Below are 22,785 nucleotides of genomic sequence, written 5' to 3'. Positions count from 1 at the left end.
GTGGACTTGATAGCAAATTACCCTCCGTGGCTAGCTATTCGTGACTACGGAACAGACGTCCCTCCCATCCCTAGAGGGTGCTCCTCGCACTCGCATACCAATTCAGAGTTTCAAGTTGCCTCTTAGTATTGATAGAGCGACATCGTTGTTTCCAACTGTAAGCAATGAGATCAGAGTGTTGGCCAAGATGAGAGTTGAAAGATCCTTGGAACCTCCTCCGTTTTTACATATATCCAGAGCCACGGAGTAATACGATGAGCTCAGATAACCGATTCCAAGCAGTTGGAAGAGGCGACCCATGTTGTAGTAGCGTTCGGCCAATGCGTAGTCACCGCCGTTTGTAACTTGTCTAGCATACAGCGATAAAAATGACTGGCCTTGCAAAATCAGATACTGACGGTTGCTTGACTGTCTCTTCAATCCGTAATGCACATAGGCCAGGCCGAGGCTGAGATTTACCATGGCATTAGTCGGGTCCAGTGATCGTGCCCGGAGAAAGTAACCTGCGGTAGTCACAGTTAGCAGTTTCACCGTCTTCCCGCACCTCTTCCCCCAACAACGATGCATACCTAATGAGTAAGAATAGCTAGTGGAGGTGAATAAGATATGACCGTAGAGCATCAAAAGACATACGTCCATGTCCAAAGTAGTTTTGTCACCTACTTCTCCGCTCACCCCTGGCCCGCCCCGGCCGCTGGCCGCTTTCTCATGGCTGGCATCGATGGCTTTTATTTGGCGCAGAATATACTTTTGCGCTGGCCCTGACGTGTACCAAGACACAGGTGATTGACAAAGCATCGATAGTAAGGCGAACATGCGATAAGAATCTGTCGTGGCACCTTCGCGCATCAAGTGCCTCGCGATTGCAACACACCGCTCTTCGTCGTTGGTGTAGATAGCGCATACTGCTCCTGGTCAGCGCTACGCATGCCGCTGTAAGCTGAGCATCACCTTACCGCTCCATGCCACATAAATTATGAATCCGTGCTTCGGAGACTGGAAGACTGTAGAGTCTTTGGCGGCCTCACAAACTTGGTACGCTTCCTGTCGTCGATGCGCAATTGCCAGACCAATAGCATAGTCGACGAATAAGTCCAGCCAATCGTCGAATAAAATTCCTTGATGTGTTGCAAGACTAGCAATAGCCGATGTGTGGCTAGATTTTTCAAATTGGGGAGCAATAGCTTCAATGGCCATCGTGTTAACGTCAACTTGTATAAACCAAATCAATAGAATAACTGGCTCGAATACATGGCCCGTGTTTGCCCACTTACAGCGTGTCAATCTTTGGTACATTTGAGAGAGTTCAGTCTCGGGCTGGGTTGAGCTTGACATGGACCCCTTCGGCCCAAGGAACTGCAAATACTTGTCCCAGCTGTAGAATCGCTTCAGAGATCTGAAGTCATCGACTAGCTCCTTGGAAGATGCCATCCAGGCGGGTATCAACTCTTCCTGACCTTCTGAAATGCGCTGCTTCAGATCCCGCACAACAGCATATTGTTGAGAGAGTTTGAGAGTATGTATTTGCTCGTCCTGCCGACGTCTGTCAGGTCCAGCGAGCTTTTTTGATCGATGTCTCCTGGGAATGACTGATCGCCTGATCCCGCTACCTGTAAGGCTTGATCTTCCTGCTTTGTCGCCGCCCCGAGGTCGCCTATGTGAGGCTTGTTGCTTATGGCTGGCAGATGGCCGCATTCGGCCTTTGCATGCGCCGGCATCATCGAAAAGATGATCCTGGTCTTGAACCCCACGCAGGGCCAAAGCTTCGGCTGCTAATATCAAAGCTTCCTCATCTTCTCGAGCTTTCTCATACACGTTTGCGAGTTCAATGCGGGCGTCTATGCTGTCTTCGTCCGCATCCAACGCCGCTAATAAGTACTCCTCGGCCGTTGCAGCCTCTCCAGCATCGAGGTAGCATCGCCCTAGCTGCAGTAAGACCGCAGCGTCAGGTTCCCCAGGCATATCGCGCAGCAGTTCGAAGTATCGGATGGCCCTTGATGCTTGTCGACTTTTCCCCAATTCCACGGCCAGGTCGTATATCAAAAATGTAAAGTCGCCAGCAAAAGCTCTGGTGGATGGATCGTCAGGGTCTAGATGATCTAAGTGATTCTAGGACATTGATTAGCATGGTTACATTCTTGGAAGGCAGAAGTCACGAAGAAAAGGAAGAATTCGTATAACTACCCTGGCCTCTAACTCGTCACCATTCCTAAGCCGATATGTCGCCAAACGAATGCGGAGGTCCAAGGGCAGAGATTGTCCAAATTGAGTCGAGTTATTGCTGAGACGAGAAAATTCAGGAACAGATGCACGCCGGTCGTCTGATATATCCCATTCCCTGTCGTCGTCTCGCCAGTCGTCCCAAAACGTTTCGACAGAGCGTCCAAGTAGCCATCTTGAAAGTCTCTTCAACTCTGAAATTGCTTCTTGATTTCTCTCCACCTGAGCAAGGAGTCCCCCATAGATGCCAACATCGTGCCAAAGCATATATTGAACTTCCTGTTGTGACTCGCTCATTGCATGATCAAAATACTGTCGGTACGCATTTACGGCGGAAGGCACCAGGGTCGCTGCGTTTTTCGAGTCGATGCATGCCTCCGCAAGCTTTCGTATGGTTTCAAGATCGTATGGACGACGTTTGAGAACGTTGTTATACTCTGTGATGGCAGCAAATAGATGGCCTTGCCTATGACATACATCGGCTTTACCGAGACGAGCCTCAATATTTGTAGGATCTGCTCTCAGAGCTGCGGAGTAGCAGAGTCGAGCGGTGTGCAAATTCCCGGCCTCATCATCTTCTCCTGTAATGGAATCCAATGCAAATGAGGCGCATCCAAGCCACCCAGATACTTCCTTTGGCCGAAGATGTGCTGCATATACCATGGCCGACGAGGCCCTGTCCATTTCACCGCGCTCTCTGAAAATTGAAGAGAGGGCTGTCCAAGCTTGATGTGTTTCTGCATTGATCCTAATGACTTCAAAAGCAAGGTCCAGGGCTTGTTCATAATCGCCACTCAAGAATGCCTGGTTAACTTTGGAGAGTCTGGCTGTGATATCGCCTCTTGGCTTCGCTGCTTTATGCGGTCCCCGAGGCCCTCTGCCCTTGGATGTACCGGACGGTAGTCCGGAGACATCTGCAGTTCCTTTTTGGGACGCGAGAAATTCTCTGACGGATTGATCGAACTTTGCGATGTCACCTTGAAGCTCTTCAAGGTCAGAATCCGCATCTGATACCTCATCGAGCGTTCTACTTCACATCAGTTAGCCAAGCGATAGTACTGAGAAAGAAGACAAGGGCTGGAGCCTACCTCGGGGACGGACCGTTATCCATGGCTTCCGGGTAGAGTAACCATTTGATAGCCGTAAGCTGATGTTTCTGCCGTTCAAGCCCTCTCTTGGCCAAACCCACGTCTATGAGAAGGCGTGGTACATCCCACTCAACGATTCTGACATATAGGGTGTGATACGCATGAGTATTTCGTCTAAGTCTTGCTGAACTAGAATTTTGTCGTAGATTGTCAGGAATGGAACGCCATGTTGAGGGCTCACCAACATTAGCGGCAACTTGGTCTTGATGCGATTGCATTCAAAGGCGCTCTCGTGGGACCCACCAAGGCCGGATACTTAAGTACGTTATTAGTAAGCTCGAACTTCGGGAAGCTGGTAAAGGCTCAGGCACAGAGCACGTCGCCGTTAAATATGTGGGCATATACAAGCCCAGTCAGTTTAATTGTTAAGTATGTGCATGTCATGGACGGATAGATCTCGGTACCAGATCCTCGAGTGCGAGACTGTAACGCCGAATATCATGTAGCAAGTATAACAACAGATAGTTATTCAACATGTGCCAACGCCGTTGCTCAAAGAAAATGCCCATTCTAGCTTGTTTATTGAATAGATTCGGAATTTTAACTACATATTAATCATGTCACAAATTCTCACCAAGTAGCACCGATAGGTAAAGTTTCATTCTCATAGCCTGCCTTCGGCTTTTGCTTCTGCAATTTGAGTCAGCCCACCGCATTAGCTTAGTTTGTCAGAGGTATTCAATAAATACCTTTGACCTGCTCAAAAACCTTGAGCATCTTTCTTCGTGCACCTAGTGCATTGACGCCTCGGGCCTCTAGCGCCTTGTCATCTAGCTCAATGAGCTCTGTCCACTTCATGTCTCTCAGGTTATCTGTGTACTTGTGCAATCGAAGGCTGCGCAGCCAACTTGGAATGTCCTGGAGTAAGGTCGGATCGGCCGGATCTTCTGGTGCCTTCGAACTACCCCTTCGACCTCTTGGTGAACGACCTCGTACTATATCCGAATGGTCTGACAGGTAACCCTCGTGACCGGTCATACCCAGATGACCTAAGTTTACGGCCGGGATACCAGTGCCCAACAGACTTGACGAGCCATCGTAGGCGCTCAAAAAACCGTTGTGTTGGGGCGAAGAAAAATGCGGCACAGGCCCCAACGTCTGATGCATCGCTAAACCAGGAGAACTGGGGCGGGATCTTTGCCCTCCGAGCCCGCCATTCTGTTGTGCTTGCATAGCAAGCACTTGTTCACGGGTTAAAACCTGACCATGCTCATTGATCATCACTACATTGGCACCCGATAGGTTTACAGCCTGGCTGGGAGGCGATACCTGAGCGTGGCTGATGCCCGGCGCCTCGTTAGATCTAGCACGACGATACTTGCGGACGTCATCCAAGGCAAAACGATTGTTGACGGTTGAGAGTGCAGCTAGTTTCATTGCAGTGGCATTTGCCACCATATCGGCTTGGTTACCACCGGTGTTGGCGGCGTTGAACGTCGCCGCCATTGGGGTATTCACCATGGATGCCCAGTTACCGCTACCGGACTGATATGGGGACAACAAAGGCAGGTCAGCGGGATTCTTTTCAGGAGCAGTAAGTGTGGTACTTTGTATGGAGCCGCCGCTAGTCATCTGCGGCCGCGGGGACCGCAGGCCACCCGAAGGCGGCGGCTGTACAAACTGGCCCATGGGCACCTGTGATGTGTTTGCTTTGGCAAGTGACGGCTCGGTTACCACGCCGGCACTCCATGGGGAGGCTGGGTTCTGCGTAGCAGCATCACGGACTTCTTGTCCGCCTGAGATGGACACACGGGCATCGATGGTGGCTGAGTTGCGATTCGAGGATGGGGGGTTTCCAGTTTGCTGTGTGAATTTTGCTTTCTCTGTTGCTATCGCTGCCGCAGCGTCGGGAAACATAGCATTAATGGTCGAAGGGTCGAGGCCGGAGTTTCGCTTAGTGGAGGCTATGATTGAGTTTCGGGAGAAGGAGTTCCGGGCCGAATCAACATTCAACTTGCTCATGGCATCGCTGAGGCGATTGGACATGGGGTCTGTGACTAGTCAGAGAACGAGACCAGACTTGCGAAGGCTGGCAAAGAATACTGTGGCGACATACCCTTGTCAAAATTCGCAGGCGACAAGACACCAGACATTGGGTGGTTTTTGCCCATCTGTTGAAGCACCTGAATGAAGAAGCGAATCTGTACCTGAGTGGTTTGCTGCAAGAGAGCGTACAAGGCGGCTGTCCGCTCTGCTTCGCTCAAGACCTTGAACCACTGCTCTATAGCACTCAACTCACCCTTGAAGTCCTGGTCCAAAGTTGCAGCGGCCATTTCTTCCAAAGTTGTTTCATACTGGTCAATATCGGCAATCCATTGCTGTGCGATCTTATCGTGAGAGTCATTTTCTGCATTGCCTTGGCCATGACCTTGCTGAGTCTGACCGTAAAAATCGGAGGAAGGCCGAATACGACTAAAAGAGGATGAGCCTGTGAGTACAGTCATGTCGGCAGAGGCTCGAAGGGAGCTTCCTGACCCGATTGTCCTGGACGAGGGTGGGCGTAGGGACGAGGTGCTATTGGCCTCTGGGGTACTATTTCGATTTCCAATGATGTTGTTACCGGACATATTGAAGAAAATTGTGTTTGCTTGTCGAGTGTGAGCCTATAGAACGAGCCGGCGTAGGTATCAGGCTTGGGTCAGGGTCACAGAGGGAGAGGCTTGTGTAGACTCCTGCAGTGACCGGCTGACCTCAAAGGAGATTGTACAAGAAAGAACTAGCAGGCTACTGCATGGCCCAGCAGACGAAACACGGGTCGAACTAGGAACTTGTTACCCTCGTTCATTGAAGAGCATCCGTAGGGACGGTTAGCCGATCATTGACCCGAACCCTCTTTTCAAGTTGGGCCAGGACCAACGCTCAGTTCACGTGTCCAGAAGATACTTACCACAAAGAACAGAAGAAACGTTCCCACATGTGACTAATGAAATACACTTTGTGTCCGTCTGCTTCCAGGCAGGTCAAGTGAGATAAGCGATAGATTCTGCCGCGTGTCGTGCGGACCAGAGCCCTGTTGGTGATGTTGTAGCAGGAAAACGAAGTGCTGGCTGAAACACGCTGCCTGCAATTTGACAAGCTCTGCATGGGGGGCTAAAACACCTTAGGTAATGGGAGGTAGAGGAGGGGGGGGGCCGGCGGGGCTGGGCGCCAGTGCCTGATACTCAGGGTTGTGAACATCGACGCGACGAATCAATGAATCAATCTGAAAGGAGAGGAAGGGCAGGACATAATGTAAATACATCGGGCGAATACAAAGGAAAATTCATTAAAAAATTCCGCGCATCGGATCTTGCCTTACTCCTAGGTATCTAGTCACCCAGGGGAGATTTCAGTGCATATCAACTGGTGCAAGCCACCATATGATATCACCTTGCGGCGTACAAAATTAGCATATCACAAAGCTCAATCAATGTTCGTTCCGGCAGGGTCGTCTCCTCTCTGCGAAGACATCCACTACCTATTTAGGCATACGTCGACACATATATACTCGAGTGGGTGTGTACATAGAAATATATATACGTATTTGATACGGTTGGAGTCGCCAAAATTTGGCTGAAAATTTGGTTGAATATCCTGGGGAGATGGGAGGTGCCGCTTCGTGCTCCCTCCCTGGTGTGAGACAGCCAAGCATGAAAAGATGCAAGGAAGACAGGACAAGAGATCGAAGAGACGCACAGACATCAGTTATGCGATCCTAGATTCAAATAGCATCATTTTTTCTTGTCGTGACACAATCGCTGGGAACAACTTGAAAACAAAAGAAACAAAGGAAATCAAGACAAGGTAAAACCAGAAGGGTCTCATTGTACTGCGACATACAGTCCGATCCATGTCTGGGCCTTTGCTCTGATCACGACGGTTGATGAGACTTCTTTAGTTAATAGTGGTAGTCCCAGACGCGACGCTCGACGGGGACTCCAGCTTGCTGCCTACATAGCCGGTAAATTGATCCCTGTGGCTTTTGGATGCGCCTCCAACACGTAAAGGCTTGGATCGGGCGGGCGCCATTCGGATGTTCATCGATTTTCATCAGGTGCTACCAGCCAAATAGAGTCTTCCTTCCGCAACAGGTGAATGCAAATTTTGTTGGACATGGCCCCCGAATATTTTGATTGGTAGTTTTATTGTTCTCGACTACGTCTTCTGGACTGACGATCAGCATAAATTGAATTTCTATTACATGCCGGTATGAGCTTCTTCTTGGCGGTCCAAGAGTAGTCCAGCTCAATCAGTGATCACGGCGGCTTAGCCATGGTGACACCATTACACAACATCTCGCTTGCCCTCTTTCGCCTCTTTCTTTTCCATCGGTCAGTTTCGAATAGACTCAGTTTCGGGGGCAAGGTATCGCATACCAATGCTTTAGCGGTGCCGTGGAGAGCATGACGGTGATTTCGTCGAAACTTTGGGTCTGTTCCCTTCAGAGAGGGATATCTCGAAGTCTTGGGCTTCTTGATGCTGTCAAAATGTCAGTATTTTGCAGTGGCAATTTCGTCGAGGTTTGACGAACCCGTTGCGGTGGGCCTTGCGCCACTGGTTGTGCTGCGAGGAATTTTTCGACTCTATTCGTCGAGCATCAGTACGCAGTATGATAGGAACACAAATCCGTCGCATTACTTACTCGCCATGGCTGCTTCCCAAATGTTTCTTGTACAGATGGCTTGGTGATGTTCCAAATCTGCCTGCGAAAAAAAAAGTGTGTGTTGCCACAAGCCCTAGACGATTGCTTGTGGACCCCATTGCTGACATAATCAAACATGCCCGCATTTAGTCAACCACGGGCCCAGCATTACGATTGACCCTGCGATCTCTCAGATCCAAAGTGCTAGGTTGCACGCCAACAAGGCTCCTCTCTACCAATATAAGTAGATTCACAGTAAGTTACTTGGGCAGTTTCGCGTTTTCGCCTTGTTGTTAACAGAAAACAAGGGCCTCATCATTATTAGTAAGCACCTAGTTGGTTTTTGATTCAATGATTAGGAAATTAAGACGCATAAAATCTAACTGTCCTAGTCATGCCTTCTATTTCTACCTAGCAAATAATTCAATTTGCCTACACATCTAACAGTACTTCTCGTCAAGAAAAGCAGCTAAATCTCAAGTACCGATAGCGTGTTTACTCTAGACTGTTATAAAATAGCGCGGAGCGCAACGACTTGCCTAAAAGAAAATTTACATAAACATTTGCAAAAGCGCAGAGAAAATACAGGGCGATTTAATAATCTAGATTCTAAACCAATCAATCGTCTGTCCTATGTCCGTCATGAGGTTACAAGTGGCTTCGAAAAATCAAGAGAGCTGCGTCGCGCCGCCGCCGATGCAATATCCGAAGCCTTGCGCAACTGATTTGATCGCACAGATTGCAAGTACCGAAGGAATAAGACGAACAAGAGCTCGACCCTGTTTGCGTGGTTAGTCCCTATCCTTTTGTGTGACTGACTGGCTGTCGCCCTTGCGTCGCCCACGTACCTCTCTTTTGTCATCATCAGGATGCCCTGGACGAGAAATCCCTTGAAGATCTGGGGTCCAATGCCTTTGAACAGCGACAAAAGTCCTTCATTCTCTATGATGAACTGCATAACTTCAACAAAACTCTTGAACGGCTTGCCTTTCCTCGCCGGTGGAGGCTTTGATTGCAGACCAACCTTGGCGACAATTAGAGGCTGGGTGGCGATAGTCGCCAGGGCCTTTGATAGAGCCCCCAATACTAGAACGGGTTTTACGGGTTAGTGTTATGCAGTTGTGGTGCGCTGAATTCGTTGCCCACTCACAGAACGCCTCCCATGGTCGCAATGAGGATTTTCCGTTGAAGAAAACGGTCCTGAGTCGTTCGTATGCTCCGTATGTGATGGCAGGGTTGACGACAAGCACCAAGCTGGCCTTGAGGCCGCGCCATAATCCGGACACGCCGTCTGGCCCCTCAATAACCTCGCGGGCTGTGGCTAGGAGGCTCTTTCGCTCGTCGGCTCGCGCAGTTTGCTGGCGCGTTGTTACTACAGCCACAGGAATTGTAAAGAGTTGCGCGAGGGCACCGGCAACAGCCCCGAGAGCGAGTTCCACGGCCATCGACGGTGGCGGACCAGGAACCTTGTTTGTTTTCACATACAAAGACCTGGCGACAGTATACCAGTAAAAGTATGCAAAGTTTGTTGATGCAACGCCGATAAGGGAGCCATTTATACCCGTATACAAGCCTTGGATTCCATCGTCTGCCACAATCCGCGAAATTGCATCCCAAGTCGACGTGTAATGCGGGCTGTCCGAGTCGGAGGAAGCCTTGTCTTGGCGGACTTGCACCTGAAGCCTGGTCTTAACACTGTCCCAAGGATTCAGAATTAGCAACATGATAACCGTTGCAAGCAGACAGCATGTTGCAGTTGGGTACAGTTACATATCCAGAGGGTACACCAAGGCGTTCGCAAGGACCGCTCCCGTAGCTCCTGCCGATGCGCGTGCCCAGGGCGAAATTTCGGGTTTCGATTGTGCTCCCATGGCAAAGTGTCGTCGGCTTCGTCTGGTCGAATGGCTCGTTTCGGTTGGTCAATCTAGAAAGAGTTGAAGGTGGTTAGTAACCGTCACACCATGCACGCTGTCATGAAGCAGGGAATAGTTGTTGCTGCAACAGAGCGCAGAGCATACCAAAAAGACTGGCTCCAGAGCTTAATCGAGATGGTGATTGTCATGAGTTCAGCGAAGGGACTGGCTGGGGGAATCCCTTGAACGGCACTATCCTGATGAAGTGAAGGTAGTTGTACTGAATTAGTGACCCTTCGTCGATAAGTCACGTCGGGATGAGATCTTGGGGTCCTTGGCCGTTTCGCCGGGCGGCGGATCAAGCCGTCTCTTTGGACCTCGGTCCACGGGCAGATGAAGAGCATTAGTACTGAACCGGATGGCCCACAGTTTAGTGAGGTTGCGGGACCTCGGTTCGCAGGTGCATGGCGGCACGCTCTTACTAAGCCAAGTATACATGCGGCCAGTTTCATCGCGGCTGAACTATTAGGTCGCCTCCAGTTCGCAGTAAAAAGCTTTGCCAGGATACTGTCAACATGTTAAACCTGGCAGTTTAGAATCGCCATTCGGAGCACTCCTACTGCTTGCCAACACTACACCGCAACACTGCAACACCACCCCGCTGCGACACACAGTCTACCTCGCATTTTCGAAGTCCGCCCCACTTGCCTGTGCCCCGCCATCAGCCCCTGGGCCCTTCAATATTCGAGAAGGTAGTTAGTTATCTGGATTCTAGACCTTCCAGCCGTGGAACTTGTCTTTTTCACCCGAGGCGCCTTTGAGGCCAAGTAGTTTCACCATCATTTGACCTATGCAATGGTATACTGATGTATGCAATATTGGCTCGGCATGGAGAGGAGAGCGCAGGTAAGTTGTTGTTGCCGAGTTGAGAGCATTTCTCAACTCGCAGCTCTTTCCATGACGAGTTGGCATCGTGCGTCCTGCATTACCGCCCCGAACTTGATACCCTCTGTAGAATCGTAAGCACCAAAGAAATGCTGGAGGGGATCCAGAGAGGGCTAACTTTATCATTTTCCCGTATAGGCCGCAGAATCTCTAGCGACTGAAGCCGCCGCTGGCAAAGATGCGCTCAACAATGCTATCAACTCAGCCGAAATGTATATGAGAGCCGCAGAAGAGGCTGGTAGCAAGGCCGACGCTGCTCGTCTTCGACGAAAATGCCAGGACATGATTACCTACGCTGAAAGACTTAAGGGTGCTCTGGCTGTGGGAGCAGATTCCGTAGAATTGCCTGCCACGCGGCCGTCGCCGTTCGAGTCAACATCGGCATCCATCTTACGGCTAGGCTCGCAGCTCCATGGAAATGACTTTCCCGCTTGGAAAGAGAGCCCAGGAATTGATGAGTTTGAACTTTTGCCAGGCCAAGATCCATTCACGTGCGTTCCCCCAGATCGCCACAACCAACACAAAATGCCGTGACTGCTTGACTGACACCAACCGTTGGTATTAGAGATGATACAGAATTCTCTTTATCCACAAACCAAATCGACAACTTTGCGGCTTGGGTAAGACCCCCGGAATTGTTCAATTTGATTCAGCAACATGATAGAACGACCTGCGAGGATGCCATGATGCAGGTTTCTGACCACAGCGATCTGATGCAAGACATAACGACGGACTGCTCCGTGGTCGCTAGTCTCTCGGCAGCCTTCAATGTACTCACGGGGAAGCACGCGGTAAGTATACCATTGATAGCCGACGGTGCGGTAATTGCTGCTCCGAGGTGTGCTAATCTCGAAACTCCATCTTTGCCGTCAATAGGTTCTTTCTTCAATATTGCATCCTTACGACCTTGCGAACAATAAGCCAAGACTCTCTCCTTCGGGCAAGTATGTGATGAAACTGAACTTCAATGGGTGTGCCCGCAAAGTCATAATTGACGACAGGTTACCCTCGTCCCGGACGGATCGTGCACTATTTGTGGTCGACAAGCAAAATCCATTTCTTCTGTGGCCAGCTCTGCTTGAGAAAGCGTATCTCAAGGTCCGAGGCGGCTACGACTTTCCAGGGAGCAACTCCGGCACAGATTTATGGGTGCTTATAGGGTGGATCCCGGAGCAACTCTTTCTACAAAGGTGACTTTTCTGATGCCCCGAATGCGAACTGCTCGATAATCTACCGCATGGGCTGGTTGACTAATTCTTCAAAAGAGAGGACATTGATCTCGAGAACATCTGGGAGCGGATACGAGCTGCCCACAAGTCTGGAGATGTTGTGATCACGCTTGGAACTGGTAGGGTATCGGCCGAGGAGGAGGAGGTAATGGGTTTGATTGGGGAACACGACTACGCTGTCGAAAATCTTGATACCTCTGGCTTCGGCCGGCGGCTGTTGATTAAAAATCCTTGGTGCCACGCCCCGTCTATGACGGCACTGGAGTGGCCAGACTCTGCATCCTCTCCCACCCTCAGCAAGCGACTCAATGCCGCACCGTCAAGAGAAACGCTGACACATTACTCGGATTCTACAAGCAGGCTGTGGGTAACATTTGAAGATGTTGCGCAGCATTTTGAATCTATGTATCTTAACTGGAACCCAGCATTGTTTCCATGTCGTCAGGACCACCACTTTTCATGGGAGCTCCCTGCCAAGGTATACAGCGCATCATTGTCTAGAAACCCCCAATTTTCGGTCACGTCTCCAAGGGCTGGTAGCATTTGGGTCCTCGTGAGTCGCCACTTCGTCGACGCTGAGCTGGATATTGCTCGTGAGAGGCGGGATTCAATGGCTGCTGCGGCCCGTCAACTCGGTTTCATGAGCGTATCAGTCTTCAAGAACGGCGGGAAAAAACTTCAAATCGGTGGTGGCGAACTTTACCGAGGCCCCTATGTCGACTCACATCAAACGCTGGCCCGCCTTGTTACAGAACCTGGACAGCCGTACACAATCGTCGTTGATCAGCACGAACTCCCTTTGCCTCGTTACAATTTTACAATGTCGCTTTTTTCTCACAGCCCGCTTGAAGTGAGAGAAGCCTTGGAGAACATGTCACAGTTCACAGAGCAGCTTGGAGCTTGGACGAGGAGAACTGCCGGTGGCAACTCGTCATGCGGAACCTTTTTTCAAAACCCACAGTATAACCTCTCCATTAAAAGTCCGAGCCCAGTCTCTATTCTACTCTGCGCCGATGCTCACGACGTTCACGTCCATGTGGATGTCATATGGGGGCAAGGCCGTCGGGTAACAGCTGTGAGAGTCAAAGACTTGGTAGCTTCTTCGGGAGAATATCGACGTGGGTGCGCCGTGGCAGATATTACGATGCTTGAGCCAGGCACTTATACTATAGTGTGTTCTACTTTTGAGGCTGGCCAGTTGGGCAACTTTTCCATGCGGGTTGCCGCAATGGTACCGGCCTCGATTACTCCTGTACCGGCAGACGGAGCAGGTAAACTCCTAACAAGATTACCACGTGTTCACCTACGAGAAGGAGACGAGCGATTTCGGTTACCGGTTGACGTGTCTCGGCTCACAAGGGCAAGTGTTTCTCTGAACGCTAGTGCTCCGTCACAACTTGGTAGCAAGATGCAGGCCCCCTCGTCGCAGGTGGTTCGTGTGTCAGTAGTCCATCGCTGGGGACCAGAACAGGTCACAATAGCAGTCTCTGGTGAAAACGAATTTCAAGACCCTGGAAACCCAATTCGCACTCCCCAGTTTGACATGGAGCCTGATCGCATACAGAGAGACGGTCTGTGGATACTACTCGAAAGTATGGGGTCTCATGGCGCAGCCCTGGCAATCGATGGAGAGATTCTTAGCGACTCCCCTGTACGGATTGGCGGCTGGGAAACAGCGTGAGTAGATGAATGCGTCGAAATTGATTCAACTGGCACATGTCAATGTCTGATATTTGGAGCATTCTTACATGCTATGGACATGTATACCGTAAAAAAGTAGTTTAGGAAATTCCGCATGGTGAATCCTCTAATCGTCCCCCAATACGGTAACCAAAGATTTGGTCTTCATATCCTTTCTAACGCCTAGATCCTTTGGTGCCACTAGTTTCTGTTGCTAACATAACGAGTCCTCAAAACACAGAGGACCCGAAGATTCAAGAAAATAAATACATACGTGCATACATATGTACATATGCAGCAGTTCAGACGCTTGTGACCGCCCCCACCAACAAACATGACTGTAGAGTCCCACTGGCTATGTAGGACAGACTCGTAATGAATAAAGACAAATGGCATATTTAGCCTGGTATATGTAACCTCAACGCCGAGCAAGTCTGATGAACTTAAATGAAGAAAAGAGATGATAGAAGAGCCAGAAATATCAAGGACAAACAATGTCCACATTAGAATAAGGGAATGCGTTTCGCAGCTGTACCATGTCGAATGCAAGGATGGCGTCCCTGTACCCGTCTTAGACTGTTCACGTACTGAGCCCAAACCCGAGAGCTCGCCCGCCAGCCGAAGACAAGAGGGAAGATCAGGAAAACAAATGCCTCTGTGATGTTCGTGGATCTCGTGAAATAGAACCTGGCGCCAGCTGGTATCATCAGGTCCACCTATAGCAATTTTTGACGATTGGCCTCCAACAGGTGACACATCAGTCAAACCTCGGTATGATGAAAAACCAAGGCTACGAGGCAGCCCCACGCCTTCTTCTACCACGACTTGGCCCGTCAGGTCTCTGAGATAATACTTCGCGAAGCATTGGATCATCCTTGTCCTTGTCAACATGGTGCACCCTTACGTGTCTATAATTCGGACGATATTAGTATTGTATCCTGATATTTTGCCAACAATAAGGGCCGTACCGTTGCAAATTATCAGGTCGTGGGTACTTATGTTCCCGATCAGGACAGAACGGGCAGACGTAGCCGGGTGAATCGTGGACCAAACCGTGCCTTATCATTTCGTTTTTTCGCTTAAACCCTTTGCCTCCTTCACTCCGAGGACATCCCTGGACTGGACAATAGTGTGGACGGGCGGATGAATGTACATTGGCGTGAGAATTTAGCAAATACTGAGTCTGAAAGGGCTGTGCGGTGCATCCAGCAAAGTTGCAAGGATATAATCCAACGGATGGATTGGTTATGCCGTCAATGCTCATTCTATCCACCACAGACGTTGTTGATGGCGTTAGGGCAGATTGGTCCGTGCTGGGTGTTTCGCTGCAAGCGCTTGAGACATACTCTGTGTTGGGTCGATGGTTAAGACTGTTGGAAGAGTTGGAGGTGTAACCGCTGTAAGGACTTGACGCAGGTAATGACCTCGGCGATGGCAAGCTTAGTTGGTAAGGTTCATTTGGAGAGATGGGAGGAGAAACATGTGGTGCAGACATGGGAGGTAGGCGCCTCAAAGTCACGGGTGGGGAGCGGGAGAAGTGAGTGTTGGACCCATGGAGAATCGGCATATCCTTTTCGGCTGGGGTTGGCGGCTCGGGGGGAATGTTTTCAAGATTGCCGAGTGTAGACCGTATAGATGGGAGAGTTTGACCATTGCATTCGGATCTTGGGGATCCCATCTGGAGAGGTGGTAGGCCGCCGCTTGCTGGTGTGGACATGGCGATGGGAGATTTGCTCGCGCTGTTGGGTGGACCGTTGTGTTTCGACGGATATCTAGACGACAAAAGATATGTGGTGTTGTGTGATCGATCATCACTTATTGATAAGTGACGGGTTGACAATGCGATATCTGGCGTTTCCCTTGGGACAGAGGCACGGGCAGGATCTGTTGTGACAGCCTGCAGAGCACCAACCGCAAGGTCTTGGAGTCTGGGGCTTGTCATGGCACCCAACGACTGCGGTCGGCTACCGCTAGCTCGGACATCTACCGGCGATCCTCCAACCCGTCTAGAGGAAGAAGGGTCTCCAGAGAGACCCTCTTCCTCCTCGTCGAGGCCAGGAAGTGCTTGATAGCCAGCAGCACGAGCAATCTCCGGGCGACGACCGTTATCGAGATATGCAACAAGAACGGCATCCCCAGAGCTGGGGCGAATCTTTGGGCGATTAGACCTTGGAAAGCCGTCGATGGGAGGAGGACTAAGACTGACTTGTGCGGGAGGAATGTCCGGCGGTGGACTGGGGGAGAGCTCGAGCTTCGGATGCAGTGCTTTCATGAGAGGACTGCCTCGTGGAATAACTTCATCAGGATCGAAAGCCTCGGCAGCCAGTCGGTTCTGTAGCTGCTGGGCAGCCGTAGTCATACTTCTCAGGTCTGCCGTCAGTAGCTCAATTGGCCATGGCCCTTGGATCGAACGGCAACGATGGCATCAAGCAAGCTACAGCTCCGATGAGAGAGATGAAAGACGAGTACAGCTGGAAAGAAGAGGAACGAGGTGGCTGAATAATCCGGGTGCTACGCGGAGCAATGACTGTGATTGACTAAGAAGCTGGTCTTTGCGGGAACGGTGAAATGGCTCTCGGGACGATCAGAAGGCCAAAAAGCCGACGCTGGCACCGGTGCCAAAGAGAGTTCCTTTGCGTTTTTGTTGATCAAGAATGGTGTTCTCTCTCATGTAGCACCATACACGACGTAAAAAATTCCGAGTGCCCGCCAACCCTGGCAACAGGAGGATTGATGGTATATGTCTGTCTGTATTTCTGTTCCCAAGGCAGGTCTATGCTGATCGGGTGCAGACAAGTACACCACCTCAAGTTGCAGGCTTTCAGAAACTAAGCAAACGATATGAATTTATGAGAACCTTCGTATTGATGAATTGATCAATCAGCAAGACGGTTTACGCAAAAGACAATGACGACAAGAAGACGGCGTTGCTTGTAGGGTAAAGCCCAGTCACTATGACTTTGGGGGTCGAGGTAGCGAGGAGGAACCCAAGGTTGATTGATTACACCTTGTTGAAGGAGTATTGCGAACCTTGGATTTTCACTGAAGGGGAGGGTAGACAAACCTCGATAATTTTGGTAAGGGTGGGCAAAAACCCTCCCCTCCAAATGGGTTTCAAGAGGTATCGGTCCTTGCCCGAGAGGTGTTTGCAATTTGGGCGGTGAAATACTCGCTTTGTGGTCGCGCTGGGGTTGAGAGGAGGCAGCCTCAGCCTCGGAATGTCTAAAGGCCGGCAGGGTTTAAGTCGGCAAGGAAGTGATGGAACCAGAGAACCAAACACAGATTGGAAGAATAAAAGAGGTCGAGGAGAGAAACAAAGACCTCCAGAGTGGGGGAGGATCGAAAGATTGGAATGACCAGCGCTTGTGAGTTGGGAGGTGGTGAAGACAGGAAGGAACAGGGTCGTTGAGGGCTTGCAGAAGACAGGGTGCGAGCGAACCAGCAAGAACTCACGGCCGGGCGGCTGTCATCCCTCTCGACCCTCTTCGAGATGGTCGAAAGGGTCGAGCGGGGCGGGGGCGGGCGATGAGGGCGGACTGGCGGGTTCGCGAGTGGAGGAACAGGCACGGCTGGATAGGATAGGATAGAATGGGACAGGATGGATAAGACAGCTTGAGAAACGGGAACAGCTCTGGAAAATATAATGAATGGAAGACAGTCAACCAAGTTTCCTGACATTGGCTTCGCCCCAAGGTACGGACGGGCCCCACCCCTACAAAGAAATATCTGAACCGACCTGAGGCTGGTGCCAGAGCCTGAGCTCTCTACATACGATGGTCCTGACTCCTGGCAACGGCGGGCATATTCCAGGGCCTGGGGACGGCAAGGACTTCTCTATTTGTTGAGTGAAATGAAACTTTGTCAGTTAAGCTGGAAAGGAGCCCAAGTAGAGATGGAGTGGAACTGACTGTTGATGCGGTCATGAAGCTGGTATCAACATGCATGCTTCTGAGGGTTTTGCTGCAAAGTCGAGTCTGACGGAGCGCACTGCGTACTGCCCACATGAGCAGGGTGTAGCAGATTCGGTCATGGATGGGAAGACGGGACTTCTACTGCATTGTAAAGCCTGGCCCGCATGAAGAGCCGACTCGTCTCGACCAACAAACATTATAGGACAAGCATACAGTACAGAGACATGAGACCAGACATCAAATGTCAGACTCGAGGCTCCCCCCCCCCCCCCCCCCCAAATAACATGACATGACCTGAGGCTAAGTACTGAAGTGGTGTTCAAAGTACTTGGATAAGTAGGTACTTATTCACTTAAGTACCTCTTTAAACTGTCAAGGAGAGCAAGTTCTGCTTCACTGCACCGAGTCAAAAATTGCCGTCGTGCCATGGGCCGAAAGTGCTGAGAGCGATCAGGGCCTGGAGGAGCAAGAAAGCACCGAGGGCATTGCTTCAGGCTTAGACACGGCAGTTTGCAAGGGGAGATATATAGTATGCAAATATCTTCATTTCGTGTTGCACCCCGACCCGTCGTCCCACGTGCGGCTGGCTGGCTTGGTCTCAACCGACGCTGGCGGGCAAACTAGCGAGCAAATCTCACATAATGTCGGAAACTTTGCGCTATCAGCCACAGAATATTTGGTATTCTGGCGCTGTTTCGTGGACATGTCCCTCCGCTTGGGAATCTTGAAAGGCGAGGGCTGAAATGCCCAACACCAGATAGGGAAGGGTGATGATAAGTACCTAAGTACTTGGGTAACTACCTACTCGGTACTTACTGAAGTAGAGGAGCTGCCGCTCACTCCCTGTGGCAGAACCCCCGTTCCTCCGTACGAACGTCGCTACCTTGGGTCTAAGTAGGAAGTACTCAAGGACCTACTTAAGTACCTAACTGAGACCTAGGTACCTAGCTACGTACAGGGAACGCAAGTAGGAACATGGTCAGGATACCTCACTCACTAAGTACCTACCTACCTAGGTACTTAACCCGCGACCAACGGCAACATAAAGGTCAACACCCAACCCCACTCCTAGGAACCTAGTAGTCAGGTTCTTCCTGGTACTACTACTTAAGTAGTTATAGACTAAGTACTATGGAGCACGGAGTACTGGTAGGTCCAGATGCCGTTGGCTGGCAACGGGTTCGGTCTTTCGGTCGGTACGGGGTACGTACTACTACTATGCTACAGCCTCGTGTGCTCTACCCAGGGGGCCCCTGGCACTATTGTACGATGACAGGTTAACCATGACAGCTCGATCATGCTCCCGGCCGCTTTGAGCCCACAGTCTGGTTAGCCAAATAGGCACCATGTCCAGCTCCGGCCTCAAATCAACGTGCGGTCAAGTCATTCTCTTGAAACACCAAGCGATGTTCTCCGTGCGCGTCTTCTCTATTCGGTCCCCACTCGGGCTGGAATATTCGAGTGGTAGAGACCAGACAACCCCGGCATCGTGTTGCTTCGCCATCAGCCGCGAAAACGAACCCGACTTTATTAGAGCACTGTCGGAGGCTGGAGACAAACAGAGCCATGGTCTCATGAATACTCGACGAGTTAGCTGTTGTTTCGGCAAGAACGCATCCGGCACACAAGACCACCAAACACGTCCACCACCCACCCACACGACGCTGCGGGAGTCAGTCACCCTCCAAATGTCACCCACTGGCAGACAGGAGAGCCTTCGCAGCCCGCGTGCAACGACTGCTGCCTCGTACCGGAGCAAGCCAGAGACGACAACATGCGCGTCTCATTGCACCATGGATCCGCGGATACCTTTGAACCAGGCTGTTGTGACTGCCGCACGGATCATTGTGAGAGTTGGATGTCAGCAAAAATCGACAGGAGGGAGGAGGGAGGGACACGGAGGAGGGGGAGAAGGAGGGGAGGAGGGCACGACAGTTGCTCTGGCCTCAAGTGCTGGTTTGGTTGATGTGGAGCATTGAATGGTTGGCGTCGACTGGTGCGCAAAACACCGTTTGTGCAGCGTACGCCCAATTGTAACTGGAAGTCACCCAAAATGTCCTCCCAACTCCGGAGGCACGGAGGGAGACTCGGCAAGCACGACCTGTTGACGCGTTGGTAGCCCTACTGCGGAGTACGATTCCTGATGGTTATTCCTCCCTCCGCCCTCGACGAGGAATGCAGTACGGAGTGCGTCCTACAGTCATGGCGCTGCGGTTGGGCCCAAGGCATCTCTAAGCCTCACACGGGGGTCATGTATGCCAGGCTTATGGGGTTCATGGCCGCTGCCACCCTCCATCCGCTTCGTCGGCCATGAAAACTCGGGAGGCGGCCTTTTTTGTTGACTAGGGTGCGGAAATTGGTCCAGAAGTGGCCCGATTTTCTCGTCAAGGCTGCGTCTGACTTAGAAGGTACCTCCCTACCTGGGTAGCTGAGTTCTGCGTACTATTATCTACTAGTTAGGTACTTAAGTATGCATGTATGTTACTCCGTATGGTCGTCCATATACTCCGTAGCAGGGCTTGGAGAAAAACTGTCTCCAGCGCGCGAAATGCTCAAAGCAAAAGGGATGGGTAGGAGTCATAAGACCCTCTCAGTAATAGCTCGGGGCGGGACGGCGCGTCAATAGTGGCATGGAAAGCCTTTGACCCTGAAGATATCGCTGCTGTTGTTACTTGTTTCCAATGCACTCACATCATACCTCAGAGACTGTCAAGGCAACTATTTATGATGCAGGCCCTTGCAAGGAATTTGGAGACCATTAGGCTGGGTTGTAGCACATCGCGCGACCAAACCCTAATGCTCAGCACATTTGCAGGAGTGGTGTCGCAATCGCAAGAGCCACGACGGTACTTCGTAATCGGCAAGGCACTCCGCGAGCAAAGTTCCGTGAAAGCTGGAAGCGAACAGGAACAGGGAGCCAGCGAGCGAGCGCCTGTGTTCAACCGTAAACAAACAATCACCTAAAACAAACGTTTCGGGCATGATAGATGATGGTCGGTCCATCTACACTGTCATGATAGATGGTTTACTACGGCCGTGGCCCTCATTCTATCGTCGTCCAGTTTCATGGCCACTGGCCTAACAAGATTATTCATAGTGGAGGGCAAATAAAAAGGCATATTACCACATACCCAAGTTGTTAGGCATTGATGCGGCAGCTGATTCGTCCAAGAGTTTCCGTCCTGATCAGCTGGGTTCTTTCTCATTGAGGACCTTATCGTGAGGTCGAAATCACACACGCCCATCAGCCACGACAAAGCAAGGGGGAATCTAGGCTACTGCTGCTTACATATTGTACGAGGCAATTCGGGCTTGGCGTCAGGTACTTTAGCTTTGCGGAGCACCGTCAGCGTGGTTGTGGATGGAAGACGCTCTTGAGGAATCAGCAAATGGCCATGAGCTGTTACTTTTCGCTAATTTGACGGCGTCGATTAGTGGTTCTCCACGTCCCCAGGTACTTAAGGGAGCAGCGACCTAGGTACGGATGTTTCAAAACCCAACCAACAGACAGCATGATAGATATGTACCTAGGTATGCATGCCTGTACTTGCACGTAATGCTCCCTTATATTTATAAGTATTTAATTTTGTAATGCAATATATTTTATATTATATTGCATAAAATAAAATACCTTACATAGTATAATATAAATTATAAATATATTTATATTAAATACCCTAGATAGCTATAAAGCTATATAACTAGTATATCTTCTTTTTATATTAGGCCTAGAAAACCCTTTAATAGAAAGAAAAACTCTGCCTGCTTCTGTTTTTGCTCTCTAGGGCAGCTCTAGCTCTATGCCGGCTAGAATCCGCCTGCCTTCTGTGAATACATAAGTATTGCCAGCTTTGCCGGCTGTATTTTAGAGGGGCTAATAACTCCTAAAAATTAAGCCTGCCTCTAGCTCTACGCTAGGGCTGTACTGCTCCTGCCTATTCTCCTGCTATATTCTCTAGCCTCTAGGTGTTCTCTCTCTCTAAGGACGCAATCTATCCTTATGCAGTATGTTGTCTGTTACTATCTTAGGGGTAGGCTAGTCTAGCTCTAGGCTAACGTATAACTGCTAGCGTAAATATTTAGTATTAACTCTGGCTCTATGCTAGGGCTATCTTATGCCTGCTTAATTTCTTATCCTGTCTGTTAGTCCCTAATTGTCCCTGCTCCCTAGGGACGCAGACTATCTTAGTGTAGTATATTGTCTGTTGCTCTCTTAGAGGTAGGCTGGCCTAGTTCTGTGCTGTTATATAGCTGCTAGCATAGATATTTAGTGTTTAGCTGTAATAGCTTGTATAGTTAGATTTACCTTACTTCTGTCTTATATATAAATTACCTCTTAGCTTTACAGCTAGCTATAGCCTAACTCTAGCTCTATATTAAAGCTATCTTACGCCTGCCTAATTTTCTATTCTGTCTGTTAGTCTCTAATTGTCCCTGCTCCCTAGGGACGCAGACTATCTTAGTGCAGTATGTTGTCTGTCGCTCTCTTTAGGGGGGGGAGGGGGGGGGATAAGTAGAGGCAGGCCGGCCTAGAGCTAGGCTTAGCAGTATTATTTGTTGCTTATACTATAAGTTTAATATGCCTTTTGCTTGAATAGATTTAATAATTCTTTAACCTTACTATTACTGTATTAGCAGGCTAGTATTTAGCTAGCGTTATTATAATTCTACCTCTAGCGTTTAGTTAGGCAGTCTTGCCTTCTACTTCTTAGCTAGTTTTGCTGCTAATTAGTAGTAAGTTATCTAGCTTATATTAATAAACTACTAGGTTAGTCTTACTGCTAGCTTAAAGCAGGCTAGAGCTTATTTAACCTCTCTATTATTCTGCAGCTAATTTAGTAGTCTTATGTCTATATAGAGTAGGCATAATAGAATAATATAGTATATATCTTTCTTCTTAGTTCTACACTAATATAGAGGCAACTTTACGCTAAGTACTTACTTATAGTAGAGAAACTTATTTAGCTCTATCTTGCCTGTCTATAGCTAGATTAGTATAGCAGTCTTATGCTTATATAGGCTTTTATATAGATAAGTTGTTTATTTTAGTGTGCTTAGTAGAAGTATATTCTTTATTGCCTTCTAGCTGTACTATTAGCAGGCTAGCTTTATGTTTTAGTACTAGTTATTTTATTGCTATTATTATTCTTACTATTTTATAGCCTTAGTAGCTCTAGC

General features: G+C 49.7%; 6 protein-coding genes across 6 annotated transcripts; 1 reads left to right on the top strand and 5 right to left on the bottom strand.

Annotated features, from left to right (window-relative positions):
• Window positions 1-102: 102 nt before the first annotated feature.
• Window positions 103-3,331, bottom strand: MAM_01662 (Tetratricopeptide-like helical; the record flags this gene model as incomplete). Its single annotated transcript, XM_040820461.1, has 6 exons — window positions 103-503; window positions 570-905; window positions 957-1,211; window positions 1,275-2,109; window positions 2,185-3,247; window positions 3,309-3,331. The coding sequence occupies 6 exons, from the start codon at window positions 3,329-3,331 to the stop codon at window positions 103-105; spliced, it is 2,913 nt and encodes a 970-aa protein (XP_040681949.1).
• A 641-nt stretch (window positions 3,332-3,972) lies between these two features.
• Window positions 3,973-5,935, bottom strand: MAM_01661 (protein VTS1; the record flags this gene model as incomplete). The annotated part of the gene is made up of 3 exons (XM_040820460.1): window positions 3,973-3,998; window positions 4,058-5,359; window positions 5,425-5,935. 3 exons carry the CDS (start codon window positions 5,933-5,935, stop codon window positions 3,973-3,975), a joined length of 1,839 nt encoding a protein of 612 aa, XP_040681948.1.
• Window positions 5,936-7,631: 1,696 nt separating this feature from the next.
• Window positions 7,632-7,996, bottom strand: MAM_01660 (60S ribosomal protein L29; the record flags this gene model as incomplete). Its single annotated transcript, XM_040820459.1, has 4 exons — window positions 7,632-7,667; window positions 7,724-7,826; window positions 7,879-7,930; window positions 7,990-7,996. The coding sequence occupies 4 exons, from the start codon at window positions 7,994-7,996 to the stop codon at window positions 7,632-7,634; spliced, it is 198 nt and encodes a 65-aa protein (XP_040681947.1).
• A 633-nt stretch (window positions 7,997-8,629) lies between these two features.
• MAM_01659 (Mitochondrial carrier domain protein) lies at window positions 8,630-9,860 on the bottom strand (the record flags this gene model as incomplete). The annotated part of the gene is made up of 4 exons (XM_040820458.1): window positions 8,630-8,768; window positions 8,838-9,075; window positions 9,140-9,684; window positions 9,760-9,860. The coding sequence occupies 4 exons, from the start codon at window positions 9,858-9,860 to the stop codon at window positions 8,630-8,632; spliced, it is 1,023 nt and encodes a 340-aa protein (XP_040681946.1).
• An 870-nt stretch (window positions 9,861-10,730) lies between these two features.
• MAM_01658 (Cysteine protease rim-13) lies at window positions 10,731-13,697 on the top strand (the record flags this gene model as incomplete). Its single annotated transcript, XM_040820457.1, has 5 exons — window positions 10,731-10,748; window positions 10,926-11,278; window positions 11,353-11,578; window positions 11,664-11,977; window positions 12,053-13,697. The coding sequence occupies 5 exons, from the start codon at window positions 10,731-10,733 to the stop codon at window positions 13,695-13,697; spliced, it is 2,556 nt and encodes an 851-aa protein (XP_040681945.1).
• Window positions 13,698-14,863: 1,166 nt separating this feature from the next.
• On the bottom strand, window positions 14,864-16,055 carry MAM_01657 (C2H2 type zinc finger domain-containing protein; the record flags this gene model as incomplete). Its single annotated transcript, XM_040820456.1, has 2 exons — window positions 14,864-14,888; window positions 15,043-16,055. 2 exons carry the CDS (start codon window positions 16,053-16,055, stop codon window positions 14,864-14,866), a joined length of 1,038 nt encoding a protein of 345 aa, XP_040681944.1.
• Between the last annotated feature and the right edge of the window lie 6,730 nt (window positions 16,056-22,785).

The sequence above is a fragment of the Metarhizium album genome, assembly GCF_000804445.1.
Source record: "Metarhizium album ARSEF 1941 chromosome Unknown scaffold_2, whole genome shotgun sequence".
NCBI lineage: Eukaryota > Fungi > Ascomycota > Sordariomycetes > Hypocreales > Clavicipitaceae > Metarhizium > Metarhizium album.
The sequence above is the reverse complement of the archived record's forward strand: the minus strand, read 5'-3'. Positions and strand labels throughout refer to the sequence as shown.